General features: G+C 32.0%; 1 protein-coding gene across 1 annotated transcript; it reads left to right on the top strand.

The window, feature by feature from the left end:
• Window positions 1–1,763: 1,763 nt before the first annotated feature.
• On the top strand, window positions 1,764–8,296 carry LOC139518753 (endonuclease 8-like 1). Its single transcript, XM_071310310.1, has 6 exons — window positions 1,764–2,308; window positions 2,923–3,042; window positions 5,075–5,214; window positions 6,248–6,403; window positions 7,351–7,418; window positions 7,857–8,296. The coding sequence occupies exons 1-6, from the start codon at window positions 1,842–1,844 to the stop codon at window positions 8,184–8,186; spliced, it is 1,281 nt and encodes a 426-aa protein (XP_071166411.1). The 5' UTR covers window positions 1,764–1,841; the 3' UTR covers window positions 8,187–8,296.
• Window positions 8,297–19,832: the final 11,536 nt, after the last annotated feature.

The following is a 19,832-nucleotide window of genomic DNA, read 5'->3' on the forward strand; positions in this document are numbered from 1 at the left end:
TGGGTTTTGTAAGTTCCTGTAAGTATCCTGGATTTTATTATCCCTTTGCTAACATCTCTTTTATTATCTCTGACACTGCTCCAACAAAAGTTTGGTTTTTTAAAGTTCCAGTTGTTTACTTCCATATATTTGAGTGTTGATTTGCTTCTAGCAGATTCGGTCCATCTGTTTTTCCAGGTTTTGTCTATAACATCATGAGTCAATCGTTTCCAATTTTTCTCTGGATTTAGTATAATCTCATGTGCGGATGGAAGATAATAAGATTTGAGAGTTTTGTCCACATTTATGTACCAACTATTTGATTTATCATCTTTTGTAGCTAGCTGTCTAATTCCAATTTTACACTCAATTGAGTTGGGATCTTTTGAAATTCATAGAAATAGGGAAATGACAGCTTTATGTACGAGTTGCTCAATAGATTCGGCTCCGAGTAAGATATAGATAGCAGCATCTGCAGTTCTTTGTGGTAAGGATAGAATTTGTTTAAAAGTTTTTTTCTGAAAAGCTTCTAATTTTTGGATATCAGTTTTAGTAATGTTGAGAATTTCAATTCCATAGATCATTCTTGGTATAACATAAGTCCGCCATAGTTTATACGATAATAGTGGATTTATACCATTTATTCCATGTAATCCAGCTCCTAATAGGGAATACATTGTAGCTCTTGCTACAGAAATTCTATTCTCTACATTTGGATTATTTTTCTCTTGTCTTTCAATTCCTAAATGTTTAATGTTTTGCTTTTCGTCTATTTTTTCATTAACAAGTTGAAGATTTATATCTTTATTCTTCTTGTTTATCATTAGAATTTCAGTCTTTTTGCTGTTTATCTTTACCCGATCGTTTTTGGTACAGTTTTCAATGATGCGGAGTTGGGTTGAGGCATCATGTTCTGAGCCCGGCCAGCACATAGCATTATATATATATGTCATCTGCGCACGTTGGGCAACCCACATAATTGGTTCCAATTTTAATTCTTATGTTTGTGGATTCAAGAGTATTTAGGATATTCTTATTATAGGCCTTGTAAAAATTGGCAGAGAGAATTCCACCTTGTTTGACTCCCTGCTCATTTACAAATGTTTCCGAGATATATCCTTGAGATTTAACTTGTGTAGTTGTTTTGTTATATAGTTCCTTAATTAGTAACCATGAAGCTCCATTAATTCCTTGATGATATAATTTCCAAAATAGGTGTATATGGTCTACCACGTCAAATGCTTTTTCTGCATCCAGAGTTATTAGAATGAGACACTCGTTTTTATCTTTGGCTTCGTTAATTGCTTCAGAGATGAGAAGAGCAATATTAATAGAGGATGCACCCTTAGTGAAACCTTTCTGAAGCTTGTTTTGATGTTTATTTAGTGTACCCTCGATTCTAGCTCTAATACAAAGCTCCAAAATCTTACAAATGATGGAAATGACTGTGATGCCTCTATAGTTGGATGGAATAGTAGGGTCTTTGTCTTTTTTGTGGACAGGGGTCAGCAGACCTTTTTTTGATGATTTCAGGAACATGCTTTGTATAGAATATATTGTTAATTAAGGTAACTAGGAATTCAGTCAACTCTGTTCCACCATAAATTAGATGTTCTGCAGTTAAATCTTTTACATCCCCAGCCTTTTTTCTTTTTAATATTGAAATACGCTTGGTGATTTCTGTTGAGGTAACAGGTTGAATTGTTATTTATGATGTACATATTTCCGGATCTGAAGATGTTTTCCGATATTGACATGATTTTACATAAATTTGGCGGGGAAAATCTCCCACAATTCTCTGATATTTGTAAACAAAGTGATGTTTCGTAATCATTAAAACACGTGTGTAAGAAGCTGCTAGGATGCCTGAAGGACCCGAATTGTATATGTCTGCACAGTTTATCAACCAAACTTGTAGAAACAATCTCTTTTCAGGGCAAATATTTAAATCATCAGTCAGTCGACAGCCAGATATTGATTGGAATGAAGAAACATACACAATATCTGCTGTGACGAGAGGGAAAGAAATAAAATTAACGTTACAATCGATTACAAATGATCAAAAAGAAAAGAAGAAATGTGCAAAAAATCAAAACAAAACACTTGACATTGTTTTCCAGTTTGGTATGTCTGGTAAATTTGATTTTTATGAAGCAAATGAACTTCAGAAACATGCTCATTTGAACTTTTTCACCAAAACTGAAAATAACAAAAGTGTTCCAATGGTGTTGAGTTTTGTAGACTACAGACGTTTTGGGAAATGGCAGCCTAATGGAAACTGGTCTGTGGAACGAGGACCCTGTGTACTCACAGATTACGTTCCATTTAGGTATTTATAAACAAATTGACACTTGTATTTCATGGAATGAGTTAGTCCAAATAATTATGCCGTCTAGAAAGGCTATTTTTGATTTTGCTGTTACGCGTCCAAATTTTTTTTATCAAAAAGCCGTACTAAAACGGCATAATTATTTGGACTAGGAATGAGTAAGAAAAGGAATGATCAGAGGCAGATTTAGTGGGACCGCTGCAACTCTTTTCTGGGAAAAAAATTGATTGATTATATAGTGAATCTTTGAAGCTTGGCTGTATACCCTCTAAGGCATTTAGTTGGCCCCACTTATGAAAATTTCTGGATCCGCCTCTGATGATGACAGTATAACACAAATCTATAAATGGCCGCCAAGTGCAATGAAAAATAATAATATGTAATTTAAATTACTTAACCATGTGAACATGTTTTGGAAGCTGTGATTTAAATTATATGAAAATGTCCCCTAACCACTGAAATTCAGTTACGACCTGAGATTTCATTCTTCAATACAGGTCATGACCTGCGTTTTCATTGTCATACATGTAGGTTGACAGGTTTTATTTTGAAACAAAAATTCATACAGTTAATACCTAATGTTTATTTATTAATTTTGTTATTTTCCTTTTCAGAGAAAATATATTAAAGAATGTTGAGCTCTCTGTGTTCAGAAAACCTATTTGTGAAGTACTTTTGAATCAGAAGTATTTTAATGGTATTGGAAACTATCTCAGAGCAGAAATATGTTACAGGTAAAGTGATACTGAGATTATATTTGTCTAAAAGAAGTTGAAAAGTGATACTTTGGCATGCTGTTTACGGCACTGTCAACAATGTACAATGTATGAGTTTTTTAAAGGTCAATTTAAGATAAGCATTAGTCATCATGATCATGACCAGTGGTACAATGTAGGTGAATGAAGTTTGGTATGCAGTTGTATAAACATTCAAACTTTACATGATTCCATGAACCTATAGATAAAAGGCAACCATGGACTTTGCAATATTTTGGTTCATTCTACATGTATAGTACTTTTACATTCCTATAACTTATAAACTTTTGCCTAGTTTTGTTTGAATTAAATCCCTTGAATAATTGTCAAGTTCTGTATAGAATAGTCAAAAGCCATTAATAAATAACACTTAAAATGGATCTACCGATGACTGAACCGCTTCGCAGAGATCAAGTACATGGAGCACTAAATTTACTGTACAATAAAATAAATTCCTGACATATATTACATTGTCAAAAAATGTATATGCTTTTGCCCTATTGATTCTATTGATGCCAGATTGATGCCAGATAACAGCAATATTTTTCTTTCATACTGTGAATTCATTTATTTTCATGGGTATCAATTTTCGTTGATTGCTGAAAACTTGCATATTTGTGGAAATTTGATTTTGTGGTTTTGATTTTGTGGTTTTGCCAATCTCTGTATATAAAGCCTATTAAAAATATGTTATTCGTTGAACATTTGAATTTGTTGTTCACCTGTATCCAAGTACCCAACAAAAAAGCGAATAATAATGAATCCACATGGGGTATACACAGTGAGTATTAACTTACATGTAAGTGTATGAAACACATGTTGATAGTTGTCTTTCTTTGAACTGTTGTCTGAGGACAGTGAGGTTCCATTCTTGTTTTAAATATACATGGATTGCATTAACTAAAATGTATTAATCTCTTTTTCCTGACTTTGTACATGAATATCTGGATATTATGATGTCACATCTTATTTCTAATAAATTGATGGCAAAACAAAATCAGAAGTTTAATACATGGGAAAAACTGTGATAAAGAGAGGTGAAAGATATATACATGTACCAAAGAGATATACAAACTCACTAAAAAACAAACTGACTGGGGATTATGTCACATTCTAACACAAATTTTTGACAGAGATCTTAAAAAATGTTAGTATAGGACACAGACTGCCTAATTCCAAACAATGAAAAATTGAATTGAAATTGATATTTTGGCTTCAAATTGAATAAATGAAGCATTGTGTATAAAGTTATTATACCCCCGCTTTGAAAAAAAGGGGGGTATACTGTTTTACCTCTGTCTGTCCTTCCGTCAGTCTGTCAGTCAGTCCGTCCGTCCCATGAATATTTTTCGTCACATTTTTCTCAGGAACTACACTACCAGGATTTCTGAAATTTAGTTTCATAGTTTATATATGTCAGCTTTACCGTGTGATGCATTTTCAGATTCATCACTGGACAACTTCCTGTTTACCGAACACTTGTATCATTTTACACATGATAGCCAAGTTGAAAATTTCCGTCACATTTTCTCAGGAACTATACTAAAAGGATTTCTAAAATTTGGTTTCAGGCTTGATATAAGTCCGCTATACCGTGTGATGCCTTTTCAAATTCATCACTCGACAACTTCCTGTTTACCGAACACTTGCATATTTTTACACTATTAATATTATCCACTTGCGGCGGGGGTATCATCAGTGAGCAGTAGCTCACAGTTTCACTTATTATAAGATTATTTTAAATTTTGAATTTCAAAATAATTGGTAGGTTTTAGAAAGGATTTGTAAAGCATGTATAGTAAGTAAGTTTCTATACAAATCCTTGGTTATAGCATGAATATTAACTTGCATTACAATATTATAATGTAGATCTAGAGGAATATACAGATAGTTGTATACAGTTAACTACGAACAAAAAAATTGTTTTAAAAGATCAAAGTCATGCATAAATGTGTCTTATTACTTATATTTTTATTTATTACAACAATAACCCCTCAGGTTGTTTTTATAGGGGAGGAATTCTACCATTTCAAGATGCAAGATCAGTATTAGAACCGCTACTCACCGAAACAAATGAAGTGAAAATAAAGTCTGAGAAACCAGATATACTGCAGCTTTGTCATTTGTTGCCTAATGAAGTTATTAACTTAGGTTTGTAATTTAGTACTGTGTATTCCTAGTGTTGTCAAGATAACATGCTGGCATTATAATTCAACTTCAGTGTACTTAGTTAACACATGATTTTCGCTTCAACCATTTGAAAACCATCAGGCTCTATAAGTATATATCTTAATATACATGTGTTTTCTGGCAACCAATTGCTCAGAAACTCATGGACATGCAATCATACAGATATAGGAAGATGTGGTTTGAGTGCCAATGAGACAAATATCTCAATTTACTGCAATGCATTATAATTGCCATTTAATGTCTCAATTTACTGCAATGCATTATAATTGCCATTTAATGTCATCAGACATTAAGCATACTTTTGAACATCTGCATTCATTTATTGTCAAAGTTGTCCAAGAAAGGAGCTCATATAGCACTACACACTACATAGATATACACTTTACATACATTTGTACATGTGTCTATAAAACAACATGGAAAACAAAGAAAAAATTTATTCCAAGAAAGATAACTCAGTTTATTCTTTTTCCAAGTACTGATAAAATCTGTTTAATTCTGGATCAGGGAATAGACAATGATTGAAACCAAAATTAAGGAATAGAAAAAGTTAGTAATGAAAATGAATTGAGAACAAAACAGTGGTTTGTGATTCCAAACTTGTGTTTTGTGAGTCGACTCAACATAAATCATGGATGTGTACATTTTCTGTTTTTATTGGTATGCTTTTCAATAAAACAATTTTTAATATTTAAATTCCCCATTTACATTTTCAGTTGTCTTAAAACAGTATTTTTTGAAAATTTCATAATGGAAATGGGGAATGAGTCAAAGAGACAACAACCCTACCAAAGAGCAGAAAACAGCTGAAGGCCACCAATGGGTCATCAATACAGCAAGAATATCTGCACCCAGAGGCGTGCTTCAGCTGGCCCCTAAACAAAAATGTGATAATGGACATTTGTAATTGTCATAACTTTAAAACTGCAGGAAGTCTTTTGACAAGTGAGAATTAAAACCATATTGATATAATTTTACAACTCTTATATTACAGGAGGTACAGGCTATGATCCAGAAAATAGAGATCCTGATTACTCCAAGTTTACAGAATGGCTTCAGTGTTACTACAAACCTGGCATGAAAAACATGGCTGACCACAATAAAAGAACCATGTGGTATGATGGTAATCCAGGGCCATTAAAACCATCAGGTAAGGGCGACCTACTAAACACAAGTTGTTTGTCTTAAATCAGGTTAGGGTGACCTACTAAATACAATGTTGATGACCTACTAAATACATGTTGTTTGTGTTAAATCAGGTAAGGATGACCTACTAAATACATGTTGATGACCTACTAAGTACATGTTGATGACATATATACTAAATTAATGTTTGTGTTAAATCAGGTAATGATGACCTACTAAATAAATGTTTGTTGTATCAAATATGTCTAGATATCTATTGACACAGAACCATATGGCTTTAATTTGTCCTGACTTTTGCAGATTTTTAATGAAATTGAAACCTAACAGTATTATTAATTTGTTTAAATTGATTAACTCTGAACTGATTGGTAGAGCTTACAAATTACTCACCAGACCTCTATTATATCACTTGGACAAAGTTCATTGTCACAGTACTGAAATTGCATATAGTACCCGGAAATGTGCTTATTTTGCAGACATTAGGAGCAGAAAGTTTCTTATAGACTAAATACATGTATTAGTGATTAAACATTATTTACGTCTTTTCAACATCAATGAATATATTTGGATATACTTGAAACATATACAGTATATTTCATCAGATGAGGTGTTTAGTGGAAAATGTAATCACATCACCAACTTCTACAAACAATAATCTTTTCAACAGATTTATATTTCTTATAAAAATGAATAGCAAATATTGACTATTATCTAGATGTATTAAATAATTGGTGAAATAAAACAAAACCGAGTTATGTGATTTATACATATGCGAATTAAGTATGGAAACAATTTGGGTACTCATTACATATGCATTGGTCATTTGGCGATCAGTTTAAACCCATTTTACTATGATACAATATGAATAAAACTTTAAACTGTTGAAACTTTGTGGTTAATAATGATACAACTTCAAAATATACACAGAATACAAACTTTTTAATATTTCAGTTGAGAAAGTAAGAAAGATTAAGAGAAAAAAGAAAGTATCTGAAGAAGTGGAGAAGACTGCATTAAAGGTAAAATAGAAACATCAATTTATATAATAAAAATAAAGATTAAACAAAGATAATTATCCTCATGAAGAACATTTGGTTTCTAATTAAATCAATAATAATCATTACAGTTACAGTTTCCATGTTTAAATGATTTAACACTAGTAATATTTGCCTCCTTAATAACCTGCTGTAAGGTGTGGGTCGATGCTCCGTGTTGAAGGCTGAACTTTCACCTATAATTTGTAAAAATAGTTAAGATATATTTTCTGTAAGGATTTAACGTGCAAGTTCTTTAAGCTTATTACCAAATGTAAAACAGAAGTGTAAAGATATTGATGTTTTCTGCTATTTGAGATGCCACAAAGTTTAATATCACAGACTTTGATGTTATTTGGTAGATTAAAAAAAGATTTTTGTTTATATTGATAGCATTATTAAATTTTGTTAGCTATTTTTCAGAAACTTAAAGTAGAAAAAACAGATCATGACAGTAAAGCAGAAATATCTGGAAAATCCAAAAGAAAAAGAATAACTGCAACTGGACCTATTACACGTAAAAATGTGACTGAGGAAGAAAGCTTGAAGAAAAGCAAAAAGAAATCTTCAGCAATGGCTAAAAATGCAGATCTTGAAAAGAGCACACTGGAAGCAGCTGGGAAGAGAAGAGCTACTAGAAGGAAGCTATCTAAGACAAGTGTTTCTGATACAAATATATCAGTATCAAATACTCCTAAAAATAAAATGGCTGGAAACACTGTTAGAAGAACAAGAAGGGGGAAAAGGAGTTGAGGAATAAATGGTTCTCAAATCTTTTTAAAGGAAGTTCAAATGATGGAATTTGAACAAGATTGTAGTGTAAATAATTGAATGCCTTGAACTGTAAAAAATGTTTAAACAAGTGTAGCATTGTGATATTACAAACTGTCATCAAGTGTAAATTTACTAGTCCGAGATTACTCTGACGTCCAACAGCTGTTTTGCCAGACAAGCTGGGGCCGTGGGACGTCAGAGCTTGTCCCATATCAAAAAGTGGATGTTTTCCTTCTTGTTTGCCCACCCAAAATAGATGCGCTGCTTCGTCGCTTCTGGTGCCGATTGAGGGCCTTGGAATTATATAAATCGAGCATCAATCTGTTCATTTTTCATTTGTCTCTTCATTTATGTAAGTTTCACCTACCTGCCAACCTTAATTTTTCCATATTTTAACAGTTTTCACAGAGGCCCATCGATTTCTGCATTTTGACTTTCACTTTCAAATGGACGTCAAGTTACGAGAGAGTTGGTGGCCTCGAGACTCAAATATGCAAATATTTATATTTTTTCACCTCCTTTATAGGAGATCTATGTTTAACATTTAGAAGCCAACCTTGATATTTCACCTCCTTTCAAGAGATCGGTATTAAGCATTTAGTTCCGACCATGATAACAATTGGAAGCTCTCGGACATTTACATAACTTGCATAGTAAATGAACGAGGTGTTACATTTTGGTCATTTGCACTGTTTCTCGTGGTCACGTGACAATCTTTGAAAATGAAAGTCAAAATGCAGAAATCGATGGGTCTCTATGAAAACTGTTAAAATATGGAAAAATAAAGGTTGGCAGGTAGGTAAAACTGACATAAATGAAGAGATAAATTAAAAATGAACAGATTGATGCCCGATTCATATAATTCCAAGGCCCTCAATCGGCACCAGAAGCGACGAAGCAGCGCATCTATTTTGGGTGGGCAAATATCCATTTTTAGCTCACCTGACCTGAAAGGTCAAGTGAGCTTTTCTCATCACTTGGCGTCCGTCGTCCGTCGTCCTGCGTCCGTCGTCTGTCGTCCGTCGTCCGTAAACTTTTACAAAAATCTTCTCCTCTGAAACTACTGGGCCAAATTCTACCAAACTTGTCCACAATCATCCTTGGGGTATCTAGTTTAAAAAATGTGTGGCGTGACCCGTCAAACCAACCAAGATGGCCGCCATGGCTAAAAATAGAACATAGGGGTAAAATGCATTTTTTGGCTTATAACTCAAAAACCAAAGCATTTAGAGCAAATCTGTCAAAGGGTAAAATGGTTGATCAGGTCAAGATCTATCTGCCTTGAAATTTTCAGACGAATAGGACAACCTGTTGTTGGGTTGCTGCCTGTGAAATGGTTATTTTAAGGAAATTTTGCAGTTTTTGGTTATTATCTTGAATACTATTATAGATAGAGATAAACTGTAAACAGCAATAATGTTCAGCAAAGTAAGACCTACAAATAAGTCAACATGACCAAAATTGTCAGTTGACCCCTTAAGGAGTTATTGCCCTTTACAGTCAATTTTTAACAACTTTTCGTCATTTTTTGTAACTTTTCTAAAAATCTTCTTCTCCAAAACTACTTTGCCAAATTTAACCAAACTTGGCCACAATTATCATTGTGGTTTATAGTTTAAAAATGTGTCCGATGACCCAGCCTGCCAAACAAAATGGCCGACATGGCTAAAATTAGAACATAGTGGTAAAATGCAGTTTTTGCTTTATATCTTTGAAACTAAGACATTTAGGGCAAATCTTTCAAGATTAAAATGTCCATCAGAATAAGATATATCACCTCACAAATTTTGAGTTGAATCGGACAACCTGTTGTTGGGTTGCTGCCCTAAAATTGTTGATTTTAAGGAAATTTTGCAGTTTTTGGTTATTATCTTGAATACTATTATAGATAGAGATAAACTGTAAACAGCAATAATGTTCAGCAAAGTAAGATCTACAAATAAGTCAGCATGATCAAAATTGTTAGAGGACCCCTTAAGGAGTTATTGCCCTTTATAGTCAATATTGAACAACTTTTCGTCATTTTTGTAACTTGTATAAAAATCTTTTTTAAAACGACTTGGCCAAATTTAACCAAACTTGGCCACAATCATAATACTAGGGTATCTATTTTTAAAAAAAGTGTCTAATGACCCCGCCTACCAACAAAGATGGCCGACATCAGTAAACACATTAACAGGTGAGCGACACAGGCTCTTGAGAGCCTCTAGTTTTATATGAGACGAGCTCTGACGTCCCACAGCCCCAGCTTGTCTGGCAAAACAGCCGTTGGACGTCAGAGTAATCTCGGACTAAAATTTACTTGCCATGAGCCACCAGAAAGGTTACACTACAAGAACAGCTTACCCTTCCAGAGTGCCTGAGTTTACTCCTTCTTGTTGATGTGATCAGGTATAAATAGTTTCATCACAAGTTTGTCTGTGTAAAGTTGAGGAATGTTGGCTGGTTTTTAATATTAAATCTATATCAAATTGATAATATAGTCATAAATTTGGTTAAAAATCATATTTTAGAGATTTATAACAATATGTGATGAAACAAAAAAAACCCAGAAAACTACAATCTTTAGATATTTCTAGATTAAAATTGAATCATATTTTGAATTTAACAACCAATTTTTAAGCTTCAAAATTCATGTTTGATTCAAATTTTGATTGGGTTAAACAAATGAAATATGTAGTTAACATACTTTTTCACACGTTATTTTTAATCTTAAATTGTATCTTTAAAATCTCATGCCTTTGAAAGGGTATAAACAGGATTATTGATCAGTTTCATTTGACAATGTGTGATGCAATTTAGTTGAAAATTATGTGTTCAAATTCAGGAGTATAAATGTTAATTTTATATGTGTATGAATTTTAATTTCAGATTTACTGTTTAAACAAATCGAATAAACATTAATCTACTTTTATCATTTATAAATCATGTGCCAATTTCCTATTCTCATGCATATTCAAAATTGCACAGTAGTAACCCGTAGTATGCAGTTGAATAGACATTTTACTCATTTTAATTTCATGTTCTCTGTATTCTCATATAAATTTTTCTGATGAAATCTTAGTCTAATCATGTTAATAATTTGTTTTTATATCCTTGAAATAATTTGTGTAATGTAAATAAAATGAAATAATTATGATCTTGTTATTAGTTTTATTGGTTAAACATGTTAAATGATGCAGAATTACTTTTGATATCTAGATACTGTGACTTTTCAGTTATGATAGAAGACCTATAAATATATATATATAAAATGCTGATAACCAACCATCAATGTAACAGTTTCAAGACATTATTTTTACCAATTAGTTGTTTTTTAATACCTTCAGTTACAGTTAACATTTCAGTAACATGTTTTTTATGACAATTTCTCTGAAATTTTATCATTTCAAATGATTGTATTGTTTGAATGACTATGTGTATGCATGGTGTGTTTGTGAGAGAACTATTTACTAGGTCCGAACAGGTTCGAGATTTGTTTCTATTTTGATGCCCCACCTACGATAGTAGAGGGGCATTATGTTCTCTGGTCTGTGGCTCCGTTCATCCATCTGTGCTTCCGTTCATCCGTCTGTCTGTGCGTCCGTTCAGGTTAAAGTTTTTGGTCAAGGTAGTTTTCGATGAAGCTGAAGGCCAATCAACTTGAAACTTAGTACACCTGTTGCTTATGATATGATCTTTTTAATTTTAAAGCCAAATTAGACTTTTGACCCCAATTTCACCGTCCACTGAACCTAGAAAATGAAAGTGGGAGTTTCAGGTTAAAGTTTTTGGTCAAGGTAGTTTTTGATGAAGCTGAAGTCCAATCAACTTGAAACTTAGTACACTTGTTGCTTATGATATGATCTTTCTAATTTTAAGCCAAATTAGACTTTTGACCCCAATTTCACCGTCCAATGAACATAGAAAATGAAAGTGGGAGTTTCAGGTTAAAGTTTTTGGTCAAGGTAGTTTTTGATGAAGCTGAAGTCCAATCAACTTAAAACTTAGTAAATTTGTTCCTTATGATATGATCTTTTTTATTTTAAAGCCAAATAAGACTTTTGACCCCAATTTCACGGTCCACTAAACATAGAAAATGAAAGTGGGAGTTTCAGGTTAAAGTTTTTGGTCAAGTTAGTTTTTGATAAAATTGAAGTCCCTATAGTATAATCTTTCTAATTTTAATGCCAAATTAGATTATTACCCAATTTCACAGTCCATGCAACATGGTAAAGGATAGTGCGAGTGGGGCATCCGTGTACTTTGGACACATTCTTGTTTTATATGAATCTGTGAAATAGTATGAATGTATAAAACCTTATCTTTCTGTGAATAAAACAATGTGTCAATAATTATGTTATGCCATGTATATAGTCCATTGTTGTTTGTTAATGAAACCTTTGCCATAAAGCCCAAATATAATTTTTAATCCTAAAATTTTGTTTAGCTTCGCCTTAAGGTTGTACACAACACCTTGACTAATATTAATTTGGCTCGTTTAATTTTCATAAATTTTTTACAAAATGTTTAAATCAACCCTTTGACAAAACTTCAAAAATTATTCAAAAATTTCAACCAACCACTTTATCAGAAATATTTCATTGATTGACAATATCAGTTTGACAAACACTAATTTTGATCATTGAGAAGCGTAATATTTCCCTAACAATTCAACATGATTAAAACGTTTAGCTGATTTTTACAGAGTTATATCCCTATAGTGTTAGGTACCAACACTATTCTAGACATGGACTGTACATAATATAAATGCACTATCTATGAAAACTATTATAAAATAGTGCAGATGGGCAGCAGGACAAGGTGTACAAATATATAAGCATGGCAGAATATATGTTGGTCAACACTTTATAGACGTTATTGACCTTCAATGATGATTTTTGTACACATGTTGGATAAAAGTGTTGGTGGATAGTTCAAATGACCAGTAATATAAGATCTATATGTTATTATAGTGTGGGGAGATTGTCTGGCAACTCTTATTTAAATAATACACCTCAAATGATTATTTTTGTTAACCCAATGTGCGCATTATTGAAGATGCAGGTAATCAACAACACAAGTGTATTACAATAAAACTTATTCATAGAAAGCTTTTAAAGTTTCATATAAAGAGTTTCTGGATATGGTACAAAATGTTGAAAATCTAATTCTAATATTTTGCTTATAAAATGAAACAAGATATTGTATTGCACACCTATTTCAAACAATGAATGATTCACTGTTGACAATGTAAAAGAAATGTCTAAATTGAGTTGGAAAAAACTGGTCTTATATGTGGACTCTAAAAATGTTTGACTACTTTTACCAATTTTGACTTGTATGGAGAGTTGTCTCTTTTGCACTCCTACCAGTCCGCATCATCTTATACCTATCTAGCAGTTTTTGGAAAGATTAGAACTTGTTCTAAATCTTTACTTAGGCACCGGCCTCCCCTAACAACAGGACAGGTTAGCTACTGTGTTACTAAATGTATTCACACTGAAATATAGTTCCCTATGGTTATGATGTATGTGCACATAATACATATATAAACTGAAAAAAACTTGGTATATTATTGGAGCAGTTCATTCAAGAATGTATGTCATTAAGGTGTGTTGGTGTGCAGGCTTTTTAAAAAACATTTTAATTAGGTAACTGGGTATTGATTCAACTAGTATGATTGACAACTGTCATTATCACTAAACAATCAGAGACAAGGTGGACCTTTAATTACAATGCCCCACCTCCTAAACTGCCAATCAAATTGACCACATTACCTATCAACCTCAGTCTTACATAATCATACAGACCACTCAATATAATTCTTAATATACAAGTATTTGACCTCATAATTGAATATACAAATGTGTATATTAGATGTTTGATATTTATAAGGATGATAGATTTATTTATTGCCAATTACTTTTGATCTACATTACATAAAGTGATTTTGTAAATTATATCTGAAAGATAAATGATTAATGGATTAACAAGATCTTAAAAAAATTAAATATGAATATAAATATGAATAAATAAAAGGTATTCAAGTAAGGCCTATAATTTACTTGATAAATTTCCAATAATCATCTGTAATTAATCAACAATTAAATTGGTACACTTTTTTTTTTTATCAGGAATTGGCTTGAAACAGTTTAAAAATTTTAAAACTTTTAATTATAACAAACCATTGTTTATTAGTTTATTTCTCATCAATCATTATGTCTATTTTAGTCATTTACGTTGAAAAAGTACATTTTCAATGCCCTGTGTTGAAAAATACTTTAAAAATTGATCAAAAGGCACTCTAAAACTTTTAATCTTCAATGCCATATAACCTCTGTTTCAACTCTCTGTTTCAACTTACAAAATGCCCCAAAACAACATTTTTCAATTATTTTTTTTTGACACTTTAAAGTTTTAAGCTGTTGGTCAAGATTTATGTCTTACAAGGATAGTTGGTAACATTTACTAGAAGAATTTTTGCATTCTTTTGTTTTTTTGATACATGTTCAGAACCGGCAACATAATTTCGATAAGATATAAACTGCAGTTTAAATAAAATTGTGCAAATTAAGAGACCCATATTATTTAATTTGAGCTCATTTTATCCTCATACTGGAAAAGCAAGTTTCCTTCTAAAGACCTGCTGTAAATACAATTTTCAGCAATAGTGCTTTATAAATGTCCATTTTTCCCCACCATACCTTAATATGAAATAATTCAAACTACTCTTCTAATCTTTCCATGAGTGATTTCCATCACTTTGATTAAAATAGACTTAGTATAAAAAATAGCCGTTTGTAGTGAACTACAGGAAATACCATAATCATTTGCTTATTCAAATATGCTTTTTAACATATCTGTATCAATTTGCACGTCTTCTATTACTATTGCCTTTTCTTTAATTTGTTATTATTTTTACATGTAAATATTTTTTGGGTATTTCGAATCATAGATGTTTACAACCAGAAGACTGTCTTATGCATATGTGCGTATGACCCATTGTTGTACTTCGGCTGATTTATGCTCTTTGATCAGGTTGTTGTCTCTTTGACTCATTCACCATTTCCATTCTCAATTGTATATGCCTTGCTGAAAGGAAACCTTCGATTTTTCATTCTCTTTAATAAATGGAAGGTTACTGAATGGTAGATGAACAGTTTCAGAAAGTCGTTTAGCATTCTGACTCTCATTCTGGGTTAAAATATTATTGACATTGCATATGTAACAATAATTATATTTAACAAATCTTGGGTAACTCAAAACGTTTTGAGACCATTCAACTTGCACACATTGGCATGTAACATTGTAGAAGTTCCGTAAAAATATGAGTCTATAGAAAACCAAGGCAATCATGTTTGCAAGGAAAATTATTGCAAAGGTCGATTTTCTCAGCATCTTTAATATCATTTGATAATACCTTGATTAGGGAGATCCCGGGAGTCCTAAATTATTTCCCCAACTGCTGTTCCTATGCCATTATAATACATATGCACTTAAGTTTGATTGCTCTTCAAAGTTGAAATGTTAAAGTCACTGTGGCACTGTGACGTACGCTTGTAAATACAAGTCATATCAGATTTTTTTTGGCAGTCGACAAAACATCATTTCACACGAACGTGCCATGTTCTTATTAAAAGCTGAAATACATTTTAAACATACAATACGTCTAGATGTTCTAATGTTTTTGATCGAATTGTCACATAGAATATCCTTATACACTTCCTTTTAAGCAGTTTGATATTTAGAAAATTGGATTTAGCAAGTTAAATTTAAATTCTTTCAAAGTATTGTCAATATAAATTAATTCTAAAACTAAAATCACAGTGCTGTGAATGAACTATAATCATTCCATTATATAGATATAATGAATAAGCGTTGATTCTAGAAAAATACACACATTGAGCCCGTAGGTTAAAAAGTAAAATCACAAAAATACTGAACTCCGAGGAAAATTCAAAATGGAAAGTCCCATCATCAAAAATGAAAAGCTCAAACACATCAAACGAATGGATAAAAACTGTTATATTCCTGACTACGAATGCATGGTTTGTATGAACAGACAACGTGCAGTTTATTTGCATAATGTTTGGTTAAAGTATAGCAGAAATAGCATCGATATTAACATAGTAGGTCAGTGTCTGTTTTAGACATCAAATGTAGATGAAAATTGTTAAATTTAGGTAGTCGAAGGAACAATTGTTCCCCGAGATGGATTCTTACATTGAGGTTATATAAAACTAAGAAAATAAAGTATGACTGGCATTGGGACAACTCTCCATCAGACTAAAATGAAGAAGAAGGTAACATCTATAGGTCACTGTCTGGCCTTTAACAACGAGGACTGACTTGGGGCAGGCACATGATTGTTAATCATTGAGTATCAGAATTCATCATTCAGAAATAAGAAAATATTTTATTCTTTAATTATAGGATTTGTTTAGCAAATAATCGTCCAAATTTTACGTCTCGCTCCGTTCGACAGTATCTATTTTATTGTCTGGATTTAATTCCCCCTTGTAAAACATTCAAGATCCACCCCTGCAACTGGCTAAATCTAATAAATGTACACAGGCAAAATTAGCTCACATGAATTTCACATCAATCTCACGTGAAATTCACATGAAAAATTTCATGTGAGATTCACCTCAATCGAGCTTATACATGAAACTCACGTGAAAATTTTCATGTGAATTTCACGTGAATTGAGATTCACATGATTCTGATGTGAAATTTTTCACATGAATTTCACGTGAAATTTACAACAAAAAAAATTTTCATGCTTTTAATTAAATTTGAAAATTTATATGTTATTTGAATTACTCTATTTTAAAAATTCATGTGAATTTCACATGAAAAATTTTACGTGATTTTCATGTTAAATTCACATGAGTTTCACATGAGAATCACGTGAAACTCACAAAAAATGTTTTCACGTGAGTTTCACGTATAAGCTCGTTTGAGGTGAAATTGATGTGAATTTCACGTGAGATTCACATGAATTTAAATTCACGTGAAATTGATGTGAGTGAAATTTGCCTGTGTAGTTGATAGTACATACAAAATGAAAAACCCAACAAAAAAGAAAGTTAAAACATAAGTAAAATATAATTTACACAAGGGTAAAGAAAATGAAAACAACACTCCTCATGCGTCGGAATAGCAACTCTGGACCCACCTGATATTGTACAAAATAAAGGGAAAACAGTTAAAACAATTGTACACAACTTTGGCACCTTTGATCTTGAATTGAATTGAAGACAGACTTGTATTATATATGAAGTAAATACTAAATATTTATCTTTGATTGTAAGTAGGCATGCACTCTTTTTTTTTATTCTATTCGACAAAACCCTGGCTCGTTCATTTCTTTGCTCACCCACGGATGTCGTTTAAAAACGCTTTACTAAATTCTTCTATAGTTACAAAGATTCGGTTTTCAAGTTTGGCTGTACCTGAAGAAAAAAGTTATGTCATACGGAAAAGCACATCCTAAATTGTACGGTGATGTTTTAACAAGCCCGGTAATTTAGATACAAAAGTACAAACGTCGGGAGTGTTTTGCTATTCGTACTCGACATCTCACTTCAAAGTTGAACTCGAATTATCAATTTCAAATTAATATGGACAATGTTAAAGTTGCAGGTGTAATGTACTTTATGTAGATATTTTATAGACAGCATTGTACCTTAAAACTTATAAGAATTTCGTAACCGTCTGTTTCTATCTAGTTCAATTTATGATATGTCACATATCAAATCTATTTTTCGTTAATTCGTAGACGCTATATATGGGAACTTATATAACTTGAGGATTCAAAGACTTTTGTTAATAACGGAAAAGTATTATCTTTTTTATCATATAAACATTACTCCTATGGGAAATAATTTCAATGTTGGTAGACGCAAAGCCATCTTATAAATATTATTGAAAAATGATTACATGTATAGTCTGGCACACAAGAGATAGGTAAAAAGATAAAATAAAGTCGAATGACCGAAAAACAAAGCTTATAATTGCGGAGCAGAAATTGGTAACAAGGCAAATTTTGTTATTGACAGCTTGGATTACAATTGTTATAAATCTGATCGTACTTTTTAATATAATGAACATTTTCCATTCGTTTGATGTGTATTATCACTTGATTTTGCCATTTGATTAGGTACTTTCAGTTTTGAATTTTCCTCAGAGTTCAGTATTTTTATGATGTTACCCTTTAAATGTTATTCCATTACTATAAATCGAGTTAGCCGGAATAACACAATTGTAAATACATTTTATTTTCCCAAAACACTGCTGTTACGTTTGATGTTAACCTGTTACAGAGACAAGATTACTTTAAACGCCCTCCCTTCCCCCTTATTAAGTCGAAGACTGTAACATTGAAAACAACGAATCAAGAAAAGACATTTCCCGCCCTCTACCTTTTATATTGTATATCGTATTAATTGCCGCCCTCTACCTTTTATATCGTATTTGTACTTCCCTTGAACATGCATGAAATATATGTCACTGGACGTAACGCAAATAACAATCAGTTAATCCATGCAATATTGCCGTCAACAAATATAAACAACAACACAAAAAAAATAATAAAATAACAATGACTAGAAACCAAAATAAACTAAAGACTGAATTTAAATAACAGTTTTTTTAATACAGTGATCATATACAATACTGGAAATATAACATTTATTTGTACGTGCTAAACAAGGCAAGAAATAATGCATTTCTTAGTTTTTCGACAACACATCTTAGTTAATGCTATATACTTTACATAGTGTCGAAGTATTTTCTTTATCTTTATACTCCATCAAGCATTTTGGACAAAAATAAATGTGGTTGATCTCAAAGTATAATTTTTCGAAAATATGACAACTAGAATGACACATTTGAGATCTAACTTGCAACATGTAATATCACGGCTTAGAGAAACCAGTATTAAGTCTTACTTTTGAAAAGTACTTATTGAGAACATTGCTAAAAATTATTCTGCACTTTTACTGAATATTGATAATTTTATTTCTCGATCAGGATATATCAGTTCTTAGTTATTATTTAACAAATAAGTACACTTCAACTATTTTTACAGTTTCTAATGATCAATTCGTACTGATTACTATACTTATGATCCATTTACGACAGAAACTGAAATATTTAAAGGAAGTGGTCAGTCATTAGTTTTAATGCACCACTACATTACTCATAACTCAGTTTTTAGTATAGTCCATCACAATATCAAGTTGATGAGACAATCTCTATATAATTGGAATTAACCACGGTGACCCCTAATTCTTGCGTGTTTATTCTTTTTCCAGTTACTGATAAGGGATGGTTGACGGTAATATAAGTTGTTTTATGTTAGGTCAACAATTATGATCAAACTTAAAACACCATGTATTCGAATCTCGGCTAGGGAAGAACAAAATTTGCAGATTTAACATTTTTGTGCGGATATTTAGAGTAATTATGAACATTATATGTGTTTTCAGCCGTTTATTACCTTCACTGGTTATCCAATGGATGGATCTGTTGTAGAGTTGAGACTTGTTTAGACGTACTTACGATCCTTTACGATATACATCTAGCTAATCTGCCACCAATTCCATCTTCATTCCTAAACTATCATGTACTGTGTTACAA

This window comes from Mytilus edulis, chromosome 4, assembly GCF_963676685.1.
Source record: "Mytilus edulis chromosome 4, xbMytEdul2.2, whole genome shotgun sequence".
Classification (NCBI taxonomy): Eukaryota; Metazoa; Mollusca; class Bivalvia; order Mytilida; family Mytilidae; genus Mytilus; species Mytilus edulis.

Excerpts from the sequence above, each read along its gene's own strand:
- LOC139518753 (XM_071310310.1), top strand. The coding sequence starts at position 1,842 with ATGCCTGAAGGACCCGAATTGTATATGTCTGCACAGTTTATCAACCAA. Across the intron at positions 3,043-5,074 it reads AGAGCAGAAATATGTTACAG|GGGAGGAATTCTACCATTTC; the intron begins GTAAAGTGATAC and ends TTGTTTTTATAG. Across the intron at positions 5,215-6,247 it reads TAATGAAGTTATTAACTTAG|GAGGTACAGGCTATGATCCA; the intron begins GTTTGTAATTTA and ends CTTATATTACAG.